The 13,446-nt window shown below is 44.5% G+C and overlaps 1 protein-coding gene across 4 annotated transcripts in view; it reads right to left on the bottom strand.

Annotated features, from left to right (window-relative positions):
- gria4b (glutamate receptor, ionotropic, AMPA 4b) overlaps positions 1–13,446 on the bottom strand; it is a 104,600-nt gene that overhangs the window by 16,409 nt on the left and 74,745 nt on the right. For 3 of the 4 annotated variants that reach the window (XM_056284750.1, XM_056284751.1, XM_056284749.1), the window contains exons 9-11: positions 12,731–12,841; positions 6,482–6,688; positions 2,505–2,878 (exon numbers count right to left, since the gene is read on the bottom strand). In XM_056284750.1, the coding sequence (XP_056140725.1) occupies positions 2,505–2,878; positions 6,482–6,688; positions 12,731–12,841 (692 nt within the window). Of the gene's footprint in view, positions 1–2,504; positions 2,879–6,481; positions 6,689–11,844; positions 11,878–12,730; positions 12,842–13,446 lie in introns of those variants that run through there. The other variant, XM_056284752.1, reaches the window with a different exon arrangement.

The following is a 13,446-nucleotide window of genomic DNA, read 5'->3' as shown; positions in this document are numbered from 1 at the left end:
CTTCAACTCCGCCCAGTTGGGATTTGTAGTCAATTAAAAGACTAACGTGTCACCGTTTCACTTAAGCACCCTTCTCCTCCTGTTTCCATGGAGACATTACCAATGGAGACCGGGATATTAATCGCTGAATTAATTATTATGGGCTGCCTAGAGGGAGCAGGGGAGAGTATTAGCCCGTGTTAAGTGAGCGGAGGAGAGAGAGAGAGAGAGATTAAGAAAGAAAAGGGAAAAGAACTAAGCACTATCTTAAACTCTGCTTTTCTTTTCCGAGCCCACCTGGTAAAGCTGGTAAAGCTGCTCCGTTACCTGACACGGACCGTGCCGTCACCGAGCAAAGTGCTACATTTACACAAACACATGGGTTCTCCGGCCCCATCCCAAATCCATCACATTCACCTTTGCCTATCACCATCTTATCTCTCTTGTGCGGGGGATTTGCATGTCAGGGTAAATTTGAGTCAAGGCGCTCCTGAGCTCCGGGGCTCTATTGTGATGGATTGGGATAGGCCCGTGGGATTAGCGGTGGCAGGTGAAAGGCAGCAGGGCCACTCCATGGCAGACATATGCCACATACAGAGACAGAGAGGGACAACATGTTGAGCTTGAAATCTGGTTCCAACATTCTTATGTGCTTCTAAAGTCCTTATCTATAGTACACAGGCATATATGTGGTGGGTTGGGGTGGGTGGGGCAAGAGGAAAGGGTGGTTTGTGCATGTGAAAATAGGCAAGTGTACTCCTTAAATGAGCGTGCTTATTCAAAATCACAGGCCCAATACAGGCCCCCTATGGAATGGCCACTATAGGTTGCTTACGTGAAATCAGCTGCTATAATTTCCACGGCGTTCTAATGTACCTTGGGATCCTCCATCTTGTGTGTGTCTCTGTTCTCCTCTGGTGTGGGGGGGCTGAAAAATACAGGCTGGTTTGGTCCTCCTTTCATCTCCTACAATCTTACCAACTATATCATATGCAGTAAATGATCCAAAAGTCTTTACAGCACATTGAAGAATCATCACCGACAAGACTTAAATTACTCTAAGCACCATTTTAGCTGTATCTTCAAATAACTTGAACAGTCCATCTTACTTAGAGGTTGACATAGCCATAGAAACTTGATGAGAAAAAAACGGCTGCAAAGGAGCTTTGCAGAGCATGTGAAAACCCCCATTAACAACAGCGTTAAACAATATATACAAGTTTAACAATCACAGGCGGATGTCAGCGGAGTGGACGCCAGTGTGTGATGATGGAAGGAAAAGCCTGATCTTTGATTCAAAAGCAAGGATGAACAGCACTTAATGGCTGGTAACAAAACACAAGACAGCACAATACAAGTCCCAATTCTCCACCCTTCCAACATCATACCCTTCATGATATGCTTACTGCACGCCAATCCACTGGTTTAAAACATAAGGGGTGGTGGGCCGGGCCTTGTACAATGTATGTATTCTCGATGATGTGCAGAGAAATAAAGACAGAGATGATGACTACACCGTGAGGGTGTGTTTCGACTGAATCACAGACTTTAGACCAAGAAACAAACATTGTCTGTAGTATGATTGCCAATGTACGTAGAGCTCGCACAAGTTGATACAAAGACAGAATGCACACAAATGCACAGCCAGTCCTTACAAGTGAAGCTGACAGACAAGCCTAAATTCCCTTATAACAGATAATATAGTGCAGGAAGTGCACGTTGGACAGTGAGGTACAAGTGAAGTACTGGGCAAGTCAGAGACATAAAAGCCACAAAACTCAATGCCAGTAGACACACACACACACACACACACACACACACACACACACACACACACACACACAAACACACACACACACTCTTGCACATTGACACCCACATGATGTGAGTGTGCACATATGTATACACACAGCATGAGCAGGATATCCTGTGTGCAAAAAAGTGCAAAAAATGAGAGCAGACATAGTATATTTTACATTAATACAAACCTTGAAACAATATATATTAAGATACTGTAAAACTTTATATGGCGATAGTGTAAGGATTTTGAACCATTTCAAAAATTGCCATTCAATCAAAAAACATTCATTATTGGTATATGAACAATAAGTTAATTGACTTAAACTTTAATCTGTTGGCAAAGCCAAAACGGACATGATTAATATCTTCCAGGGATTAAAAATGATCATAGCTATGTAGTGGAAGAGGGCTGATTCTGATTTTCTTATCTTGATTTGGAAGTTGATCAGCAAAAAGTCCTTTCAAGGCAAAAAACGTAGTAGCACAGAGTAAGAGCAAGAAGTAAAAAACTCAGCAGTACACGTCAAATTGCTAGAAGTATCTAGATGGTTTATGAAAGGCGCTTTTAATACTCATACGTGAATTATTTTGCAGGAGAACAAGTCACACATCCATGTCTAGAAGCACTCATAGAATTATTGTCCCACCAACATATAAGCCTCCTCCCTCGTGGGGCACCAACTGTTGGTGAGATGATTGGATAACGTGGAGAAAGGCTTGCTTACCGTGGTGAGATATCACAGCCCTGTTGCATGAAGGCTCCCAGGGAGAACCAGAGAGAGTTGAAGATACCAAATTCATTGGGGGGCTGGTCGCTTGGCGGACCGTCGGTGCCCTCCTCGGGCTCCTCGGTGTGCCACTCGTACGGGCTGAAGCGGCTGACCAGGAAGAGCACCACGCTCACGCCGATATAGGCAAACACAATGCACATCCAGATCTCGTAGGCCAGCGGGTCCAAGAAGGAGAACACGCCAGGTTTGGATTTCTGGGGCTTCTTAATCATGATGGAAATGCCCAGTGACATGAAAGGCTTGGAAAAGTCAATTACCTCCTCCCGGACCAGCGTGATAGTTAATGGGGCCACAGCGATTTCCGCTTTCTGTGGATGAGGTGGGATAAAGGACTTCAATAAGACATCTACTACAAATGACTTCAAATAGCAAATGGCTAATCATCTCTATGAGCTACGCCTTGCTGATACGAAATTCAAACAGAAGTTATTCACACATAAAACACCATTATAATATATCAGCCAGCAAATGACAAAGACAACAAAGGAAAAACAATCACTCTTTCTCGGCTCCTCTCAGCACGTGTCATTTCATCAGGACTTTCACCTTGATTGGGCACATCTCAGAGTGCTCACGTTAAGACCGGCGGCAAAACTAACATGTCCAGGTAATGCAGCTGAATTGGGGCCTGCAACATTTTAGGGCCCGCACGCATGGACCCCTCTTTATCTCACCACTATCGTATCAAAGATCTCGAGCACCGAGTCTATGGTATACGGGATGTTCAAAAAATGTGCAAAGTGTGGGCGTCTGGGCGGCGTAGCGGTCTATTCCGTTGCCTACTAACACGGAGATCACTGGGTCGAATCTCCGTGTTACCTCCGGCTTGGCGGGGCGTCCCTACACACACAATTGGCTGCGTCTGCGGGCGGGAAGCCGGATGTGTGTGTGTGTGTGTGTGCTGGTTGCTGCACTAGTGCCTCCTGTGGTCGGTCGGGCCGCCTGTTCAGGGGGGGGGGACTGGGGGGAATAGCATGATCCTCCCACATACTACGTCCCCCTGGTGAAACTCCTCACTGTCAGGTGAAAAGAAGCGGCTGGCGACTCCACATGTATGGGAGGAGGCATGGTAGTCTGCAGCCCTCCCCGGCCCAGCAGAGGAGGTGATGGAGCAGGAACCAGGACGGCTTGGAAGAGTGAGGTACTTGGCCGGATACCATTGGGGAGAAAAAGAGGAAAAATCCGCCCCCCCCCCAAAAAAAGTGCAAAGTGTGCCCACACATAATTATGGAGCTGCAGTAGGATAGACGACTTCACACAGTGAAAACCCTGAAGAGTGCGTCTATGATGTATGTAGAACTTATTATTTATTTCACTAATAACACAACCTAAACACTTGTGTTTTGTGTTTATAAGGCCCATGTGCAGACATGAATAATGTTGTCTACGTGAGGGCATGCCGTCACCGATTGTGTTCATCTGTGTCAAGGTGTGCTGTCATGTTTTCATTTGATATGTTGCTCTGACACCAGATTTCGTATTCTATCACCATCTTGGCCTTGCTATTACGACTCCTCGTCTATAACACGGCAGTCGCCCAGGCATCATTTCATTTAGGCGTTAACTGTGCGGTGCATTTCATTGTTGCTGGTGGTTTTCACTTCTTTCATGCGCCGCTGACATGACGATATGTTACACCTGCTTGTGATAGGCAGGCCGGGGCCCGCTTCGACCATCTCGCCTCGGGGGCCCGGTGCTGACTCGTTACACTGCTGGTTAAGACAGAGAGAAAAAGAAAAGAAACGGGGGGGGGGGGAATCCCTCCTTTCTAACCCTGAGAGGTTTAGTTTAAGGTCCCGGGAAATTAGAGGGCAGGATGAAATGCTTACAACACAAGAAGGCCAAAAAAAAAAGAAAAAAAAGAAATGGCATGCTGCCACCTCTGAGGTCTGCAGCTGTGAAAAAGTGCACATTGCCTTCAGCAAATCCCCAAAACAGATAGTGACTTTGCAGCTCATCTGACCTTGTCTGAGTGGCTTGGGAGCACAGGGCTTAGTCTCAGAATAAAATTAAAGTTTCATTACCACCAGCTGACACTAGCCGAGGAAGGAAGGGAGGGGGAAAAAACAGCGGAAAAAAGAAACAAAGAAGTTTGGAAGAAGTTGAAGTTCTTTCGCCCTCAGCAGAATGGGCTGAGACGACGGTCTGAATGTGTTTAGTGTGTGTTGAAACACATGGCAGGTTAAGGGAAGGGAGATCTTTTGCAGTTGTGACGGGCTCTTCACTTTTGCTAAGAGGACACGAATGGTCCCTAAGCAAGGTCTCAGAGGGGACGCTGCTGACAGCCGGCATGTTCTCAGCTGTTTCCATGCTTTCTCTGATTATGCTGTATGGATGCAGCAGAAGAAGAAAAAAGCTTTCTGAGCCTTCACACATACATAATCAAGGCCGGTATGGTTAAGGTTCACTCTGAAATAGTTACACACACACACACACACACACACACCTCTTTCTCTCTTTTCTTACGATTGTGTTTGGGGGGCCTTGAAGACATTCAATGTCAGTTCCAAAAAACGCGGGGCCATCCAAAAGTGGATGGTCCATCCAGTGGCAACGTTGGGGACGGATCCAGAGGGATTATGTACTTGAGAAGCGGTGCAGAATGATTTTAGTCAAAACAGATCTTGTTTCACCCCTGATCCTTTCATTCATTAGAATTTCATCAGTTTTATCTTCATTCATGTTGTTTTATTTACTGTTTAATATATATATATATATTTTCCTTTTTAAAAAAATGTTTCCCCACTTTTCTCCCCAGTTGTACCCGTCCAATTTACCCCACACTCTTCCGAGCTGTCCCAGTCGCTGCTCCACCCCCTCTGCCGATCTAGGGAGGGCTACAGACTACCACATGCCTCCTCCGATACATGTTGAGTTGCCAGCCGCTTCTTTTCACCTGACAGTGAGGAGTTTCACCAGGGGGACGTAATGCGTGATCCCCCTCCCCCCCGAACAGGTGCTCCGACTGACCAGAGGAGGTGCTAGTGCAGCGACCAGGACACATCCAGCTTCCGACCTGCAAACACGGCCAATTGTGTCTGTAGGGACGCCCGACCAAGCCGGAGGCAACACGGGGATTCGAACTGGCGATCCCCGTGTTAGTAGGCAACGGAATAGACAGCTGTGCTACCCGGACGCCTTACCGTTATCTTATATTTTTGTTCACTATTTTATTTGGGTTTACATTTTTATTTGTTTATTCCTCTATTTATTTATTCAGTCTGTTTTTTCTTTCATCATTACCTTTATTTATCTGTCCATTTTCACCTAATGTAAAGCACATTATGCTGCATTTCAGCGTATAAAATGTGCTACATAAATGAAGTTAAATTGACTGATAGATTCCTCGAATAGTGGCGCCGTGTGACTCGCGCTCGCTCCCTGTGCACTGTGACTGCCACGCGGCTCACAGCTCGTCAAATTATGTGACTTCCTTGACACAACTAATTTACCATTCACCACCGCTGGAATGGATGCATCGCATCTCAAGTCCATAGCCCGCTTTGGATCAGTCTCCAGCCCCAGCTGGCCTTCAACTGTCTATGCAGAACCAACCATACGAGCAGTTTCTCAGACATAGATTATGTTTAAGCATTTATATACACATTACAGGGCTAATGCGTTATCCCATGTAGGCTGGGTGCATTAGGCTTAACATTTCTAAATCCAGAAATCTGACACCGACATTTCAATTAGTAGGGACACATACTCTGCAATGTATTTTTATTACATTGCCAAAAGAGCAGGAGAGGTATGTGGGGAATACGCAAGACGAATAGTTGTGTTTGTTTTTATACTCTGTCCTCTCGTCAACATTCTCCAAATATATTTTCATCCTATGGACTGGCTGAAAAGTAGCCTGGTGATTTGCAGACAGAGATCCCAAAAACTCAGCCAGCAGCATTTCTTACCCCGTACACCAGCTCCCCAACCATGCCATTCCAGATCTTAGTCTCTGGGTCCCTGGCACCGTACTTTCCATCTGGGACGATGGAGATCTTGTACTTGATGCCGATGTGTTTGGCGATCTCCGAGGCCAGATCCACACAGTAGCCCTCATACTGGTCGTTCCCTTCATACAGCTCCCAGTTCTTCTTAAGCATCACATAGGGACCCTCCTACACAAGGGACCATAACCAAGGAACCATACCGTCAGACAATAGAGACAGACAGACAGACAGACAGACAGACAGACTGACAGACTGACTGACTGACTGACTGACTTGCAGACAGACTAGCACAGTCAAGGACTCATGAAAGTGTTTTTTCCCCCTCAACAACAAACAGCAGAAAGGAACTTTGACTTAAATCACCCTAATCAGTGTTGAGTAAAATCCTTTTTTCATAATCTAAAATTGAAATCAAAACTTTCACCCTGTCATCAAATCAGAAACGCCAGTAACTTTAATTTGATCGAAATGGATGTGATATGACCCCAGCCCACACAGTATCTGAGATACTGCTGCGTTGAATAACATGAAGATATGCAAATGTAATCACAATCACCCATAGTGCACACAGACTAGACTTTGTTTAGATAATCAAATAGCAAATCATCCATCCATCCATTCATTATCCAAACCGCTTATCCCAATCGGGGGCACGGGATAGTGGAGCCTATCCCAGCAATCATTGGGCGGCAGGCAGGGAGACACCCTGGACAGGCTGCCAGTCCATCACAGGGCCGACACGCACACCTAGGGACAATTTAGTACGGCCGATTCACCTGACCTACATGTCTTTGGACTGTGGGAGGAAACCGGGGCCCACGGAGGAAACCCACGCAGACACGGGGAGAATATGCAAACTCCACACAGAGGAGGACCTGAGACGACCCCCAAGGTTGGACAACCTAGGGTTCGAACCCAGGACCTTCTTGCTGTGAGGCGACCATGCTAACCACTGCGCCACCATGCCGCCCAGTAGCAAATCAATATTTCTCAAAATGTCATTTTTTGCATGATACACAGAAAAACTAAAAGAGAAAGATGGAAAGCGTAACAAAGTACAGATAGAAAGACAGAGAACGTGTGGCACATATTATGTGATCTGCTTCCAAGCTGATGGATATATTTATTATTTAACACAGACTTCATTAAAACTTTGTTGGGCATCATTTAGAATTGCCCAGCTTTTTTAAAGGCTTAAATGGTCGCATCATTGGACTGTGTTAAAAACGATATGCTGAACCTTCTGGTTCAGCTTATCGGGAACTTTCTCGACAGTGAAGAGGTCATTGAAGTTTTTGTCTTTACCGCTGTAAATGATGCCTGACGTTTTAATGAGTTCTGGGCTGAAAAAGAAAAAAAGCGTACCTATCCTTTAACAACTGGAGCGAACCTGACACAACACTTTCAACAACAGGGGGCGGTTAAATCGATGCTTTCCTCGGATAACAGTGGGCCATCAATCGTCGGCCCTAATACTGATATTGCTAAAAAATAATCTAAATTTGAAAAACTCCGCGGGCCTCTGTGGTCATATTTCCTAGCAAATTACCTTTGTCATGGATGACAGCCCACTGCACACAGAGAGAGGGAGCAGTTTATTTTTGAGATGTTTGCTGGACATTGGCCCGGGCCAAAGTGAAGTAAATCAAAGAGATGCTGATGCAAGTGCTGAGCCTATGGTAGCACATACCTTACTGTGCAGCTAATGAGCATTTCAGGAGTTTACTGTTAAAATGACATATCCTCTATTCAAAAAATGTGACACCCAAGGGTGTTCGGGTGGCATGGTGGTCTATTCCGCTGTCTACCAACACGGGGATTGCCGGTTCAAATCCCTGTGTTACCCCCGGCTTTGTCAGGCCATCCCTACAGACACAATTGGCCATGTCTGCGGGTGGGAAAGCCGGATGTGGGTATGTGTCCTGGTCACTGCACTAGCACCTCCTCTGGTCAGTTGGGGCACCGTTTCGGGGGGGGGGGGGACTAGGGGGAATAGCGTGATACTCCCATGTGCTACGTCCCCTTGCTAAAACTCCTCACTGTCAGGTGAAAAGAAGTGGCTGGCGACGTCACATGTATCGGAGGAGGCATGTGGTAGTCTGCAGCCCTCCCCGGGTCGGCAGAGGGGGCGGAACAGCAACCAGGACAGCTTGGAAAATAGGGTAATTGGCCAAATACAAAATGGAGAGACCCCCCCCCCCAAAAAAAAGTGACACTCACTCTTCAAAAATGCTTGTTGGTACAGAACTGGATTACAACTATTGAGTGATGAACTTGGGGCTTTTTGTTTATTTACAAAATATAGGTGTACAGTTGTTTAGAAATGAATTACTCCATTACAGTTGACTTACGACACAAAGCTGTTGTTTTCGCGAGTCTCCTTCTGATGTAAATCAGGAGAAAGTGCTAATCCATAGATGTGGTCAGTTTTCTCTGGCATGAAAAGACAGCTGAAGACTTTAAGAGGCCTCTGCACCAAAAGCAGGATGGCTGACAGGTCAGTCAATAATCAGCACCGTGCCTTTCTTTACGCATTGACTAACAAGGCTCGTTAGATACACCATTAAGCACAAATACCCGCGCACACACACGTTTTGTATTTGGGATAATTTGGTTTGAATGGATTGTGCATAATTAACTGCATGTGTGTCTTTCTACTCTTTTCTTTGTGTGCATGTGTGTGTGCGTGCGCCTACTAGTTTATTTTTAAGCCATATTCGAAAAAAAAAACAATTTTACGCATAAAAACAAATTGTCTCATGCAAATTTAATAATGTCCTTATTTGTCTTCATTATTTTTATTTTGTTATTATTTATTTATTTTCTAATTTTTCATTATATATTTCATTTTATTATTTATTACTTTTTTCTTTGTGAGTTAAACAAAAACAACGTCCACATGTCCAGTGTAGTTTTTCAGTTTAGCTTACACAGCCCTGCTGTTTGATACCGGCTTGACGGCGTCAGTCGATGAAAACTGTATTTTAGCCTTATCTTAACCCGTTAGAGAAGAGAACGCATGGACCTGAACACCAGGAGCAGCAGCTGATTACAAGACGCTTTAACATTAATGAATGGAAAAACAAATGTAAATGAGCTCCACACATCTCCATTACGGATAATTCTCAATTCATCTTGTGCATTATCAGCAATATACAGAATGAAACACTAGAAAATATCACGTCAGTGTTTGAAGAAATGTATGAACAATTAGCTATCACTGAGGCATAGACTATCAAACAAGGTCGACAGATTTCACATTGACTTGTTAAATACTTTTGTCTGTCAATGAACCATTGATAATGTCCCAATACTTCTAATGTGTGTGTGTGTGTGTGTGTGTGTGTGTGTGTGTGTGTGTGTGTGTGTGTGTGTGTGTGTGTGTCAGATTAATGCCTTTGCATTCCCCTGAAATCCCAAAACGTGCCACTGCAGGACTCGGCGCCCCTGCAGAATATATAGGCTAAGTTTCCTTCACTGGATTTTGGAGATCTAATGAACATCGCAGCTATTTAACCATGAGCCTCTCTAATTTATAATTGCCCTTGAACCCCCTTAAAATGCTATATTTTCACACAAAAAAACATCATTATGGTGCTGTGTTGCTTTGTGTATTGCCTCTGTGGGTGTGCTTGCCCCCTTGCACACTGATATTGTAGATGGGCTTAACACCCCCTTAATTAGCACTGGTAGGGCTTAGCGAATTCAAAGCAGAAGTGCACTTTATCAAAGTCTTCAATGTCTTGTCTTGCCAACAAAAAAGCCTCGTCCTTGTCTCTTGAAATATATAATACGTTGTTTAGGTTACCATACAGGTTCTGGCAGGGAAAGGGTTGAGATTACAAACACATTACAGCCTTTTTTCTGATAACAGAGAATCAGATGCGGCAAGATGGGAGGCCAGCTGGCCAGCATCTTCTTCTGCACGATTCCAGGGTGGGAGCCATCTGATACGGCCTGGGCTACGCTGGCTTGTCCGTGAGCCCCAACATAGATAGATAGAGTCACAATCTCTCTGAGTTTCTTTTTGCACATTTGATTTGACTTTGCATCACATCCGTCGTGTTTGAAATAAGGTCAAAAAAAATAAATTTGATCAATGCGATGATGCATGGGAGTCCACACATGGAAATTTCTGAAAACCATTTAAGATGAAGCCACGGGTAAAAGCTGCTGCACCATAAATACCAACAACAATACATTGCACACCAGTATAATTCAAACTCTTCAAAGAAAAGCTACACAAGACTCGTGCGTTTACATAAAGCAGGTGCACCATGCCTCTGCACACCTTATAGCAATATGTACCATGATGAACGAAAAGGGAAAAAGTGAAATGAAAAGCATCAAGAGGCAAACGAACAAACACACACACACACACACACACACACACACACACACACACACACACAGAGCAATGTAGTATGTGTGAATCACAATGGCATTTTTTTTTAAAATTACCTTTCGCTGAGCAAAAAAGGACAAGGACCCCAGATTTCCTTTGTGTATCAGTATCACTATAGATGTGTGTCTTAAACTATTTTGTGGTGGGTGTATGTTGTAAGATGTGTGGCAGGAATAATATCGCGGCATCTCTTTAGAGATTTGCTAATAGACCTCACTATCAAGAACATACACTTAAGAGGCAAGCAAACATGGAGGAGTAGAAGCGAAAAGTAGCTGCCACATTTGAACTTTAACATGTTCGAGAAAAGCATGATGGGTATGATCTGAACTGATCGTGATGGTGAAGGCATTGGTAATCTAGTAATATATCTCTGAACATATATTAAAGGTAGAGCAGGTGGTGGGAGAGAATAGAATAAAGCAGAAATAGAGCTCAAAATTGAGTCAGAAATATCATCTCACTCAAGTTTGCCGTTCAGTATCCATAAATTGTTGTATAGATTACACATTAAAAGCATGAATGTCATTTCTAATTCCTGATTGGATTGAATGAATACACTATATGATGCGCCCACACACACACAAGTAGGTGCAGTGTGATCTTGTTTAGGCTTCTTGATGAAGACATTGTTATTTGGTGCGAGGGACCCATTTCTGGCTCAAAAGGTGTCCGAACACAAGCAATGTCCTTAAATAAAACAGTGTTTATCTCCATTGGCATTTCATTTTCCTCTTGAGGGGCTCCTTTATGGCTCTGAGCTGCTCCATTTCTTGCTCAGTTTCTGAACTGGGTGTCCATTAATATAGCTGTGGTGTCTCTCTCCTCTTGCCCAGTGTCTTTAGGGCTTCATTTTGGCATGGAGTTGTGTCCATCTCCCATTAAGGGCTCTCATATCCTGCTTGCGTCCAACTGGGGCTCAGTTTCTTAAAATGGGGTTCCTCATCAGGGGCTGAAAAGAGGGAGGAATGTGCTGAGCTATGACTCTCTATTCCCAACTCCGCCCCTCCACCACTGTGTGTTACATGGCTAGGCGCTGGCTCCTTCATTCTAGGCAGCCATCTGAACACGCACAGAGAGCGTCACAGCCATTTACAGCCGTAACCCACTTTCAAGCCATGCAAAAGCCCATCATTCCTACATCATGCATACAAACAATTGGCTTGATTTGGTGCTGCAAACATGTGATTGTTGACTTTCAGATTTTTTTCTTTCATTTTTTTTATAAAGGCAGGGTAAACAGTCTTTACTCTCAGCAGTCAAAACAGTGTTATTCTGAGCTCTCTGGTCAGCAAACAACAAACGGGCCTTGAAGCTTTGACGTCTGAGCATCTAACGGAGCTCTCACCGGCCCCGTAAGCCATCAGCAAAGTACAGTACATTCTAGGATGAGCGGTCTTCAGAGTTTCAAATGAGCCCTATTCTAGCCATGTCAGCCAGCTGCCAGGTAAATAAACACATGGGGTAACTACTTGCCACGGAGAGCATTAAAGACCCCCATAAACAGCAACGGGTGGGGAGGAATAACATTGGCTATATACTGCACATTTCTTCAGTTTGAAAGAAGTTTTTTTTTCAGGACAGCTCTTTTACCATGTGAGTTAACATTCTCAGTGCCCAATGTGGGGAATGCAATGGGGTTGAAGTTACATGTGATCCAAGTTGGCAGCAGCTAAAGTACTGAAGTCTCTCTTGGATGCAACCAAAAAAAAAAAAGCAAAAATGCATAGAATGCGTGTATAGTGTGTGTGTGTTTGTGCGTGTGTGTGTGTCTCCAGACATGCATGCTTGCACTGTTCTCTTACCATGATGGTTGTGACTACAACAGTCCTGTTCTCCATCCCAGAGGTGTCGTTGGGGAGCAGAGGGGAGTCCTGGATCAACACCAGCTTGTCCGCATCATTCCAGTAGCCAATCTGGAGGGAGAAGGCTAGTATCAGTCAGTACATCAGGGTGCGTTTATCAATTCTGCATCCAACGAAAGTGAGAGGTAGCTACGAGACACTATGTCACATGGGACGGTAGACAAGAAAGTTCTTATTAACATTTGAAAATCAATTCAAAAGCACAGCTCTTGCTACTTGGGAAATAAAAAAAAGAAGAAGAAAATAACTCAGAAATTGTTCATATCTAACCCAGTCTTGAGTCATTGTTGTGTTTATTTCCTGTTAACTTTGAGCAGATTAGTTTCCTTGGCAACACCAGGTTACTTAGCAACTCTGACCTAACACCTGCCAAACGGTTGAGCTAATGTGTAGTTGCCATACTTCATTCCTATAACAATACTGCATCTAAAAATACAAAAGCTGTATTTTGAGCTGTATTTTGCTGTGGGGGTTTATTGCGTGAGTAAAATCTAGCAGTATCACACATCCAGCATTGCCATTGTGGATTCAGCTATGCCGCTACACCTGTGTCAAGTTTAGACAGCGACTGGCGGCTGGTTGGCCATTGGTGCGAATCCAGAAGGAACGAAGAGCAGCGGGGGCCTGGTGCCTCCTCTGTGCCAGGGGTACAGGAT

Source organism: Lampris incognitus, chromosome 8 (assembly GCF_029633865.1).
Source record: "Lampris incognitus isolate fLamInc1 chromosome 8, fLamInc1.hap2, whole genome shotgun sequence".
NCBI classification, from domain to species: Eukaryota; Metazoa; Chordata; class Actinopteri; order Lampriformes; family Lampridae; genus Lampris; species Lampris incognitus.
This window is presented reverse-complemented; position numbering and strand designations above follow the sequence as displayed.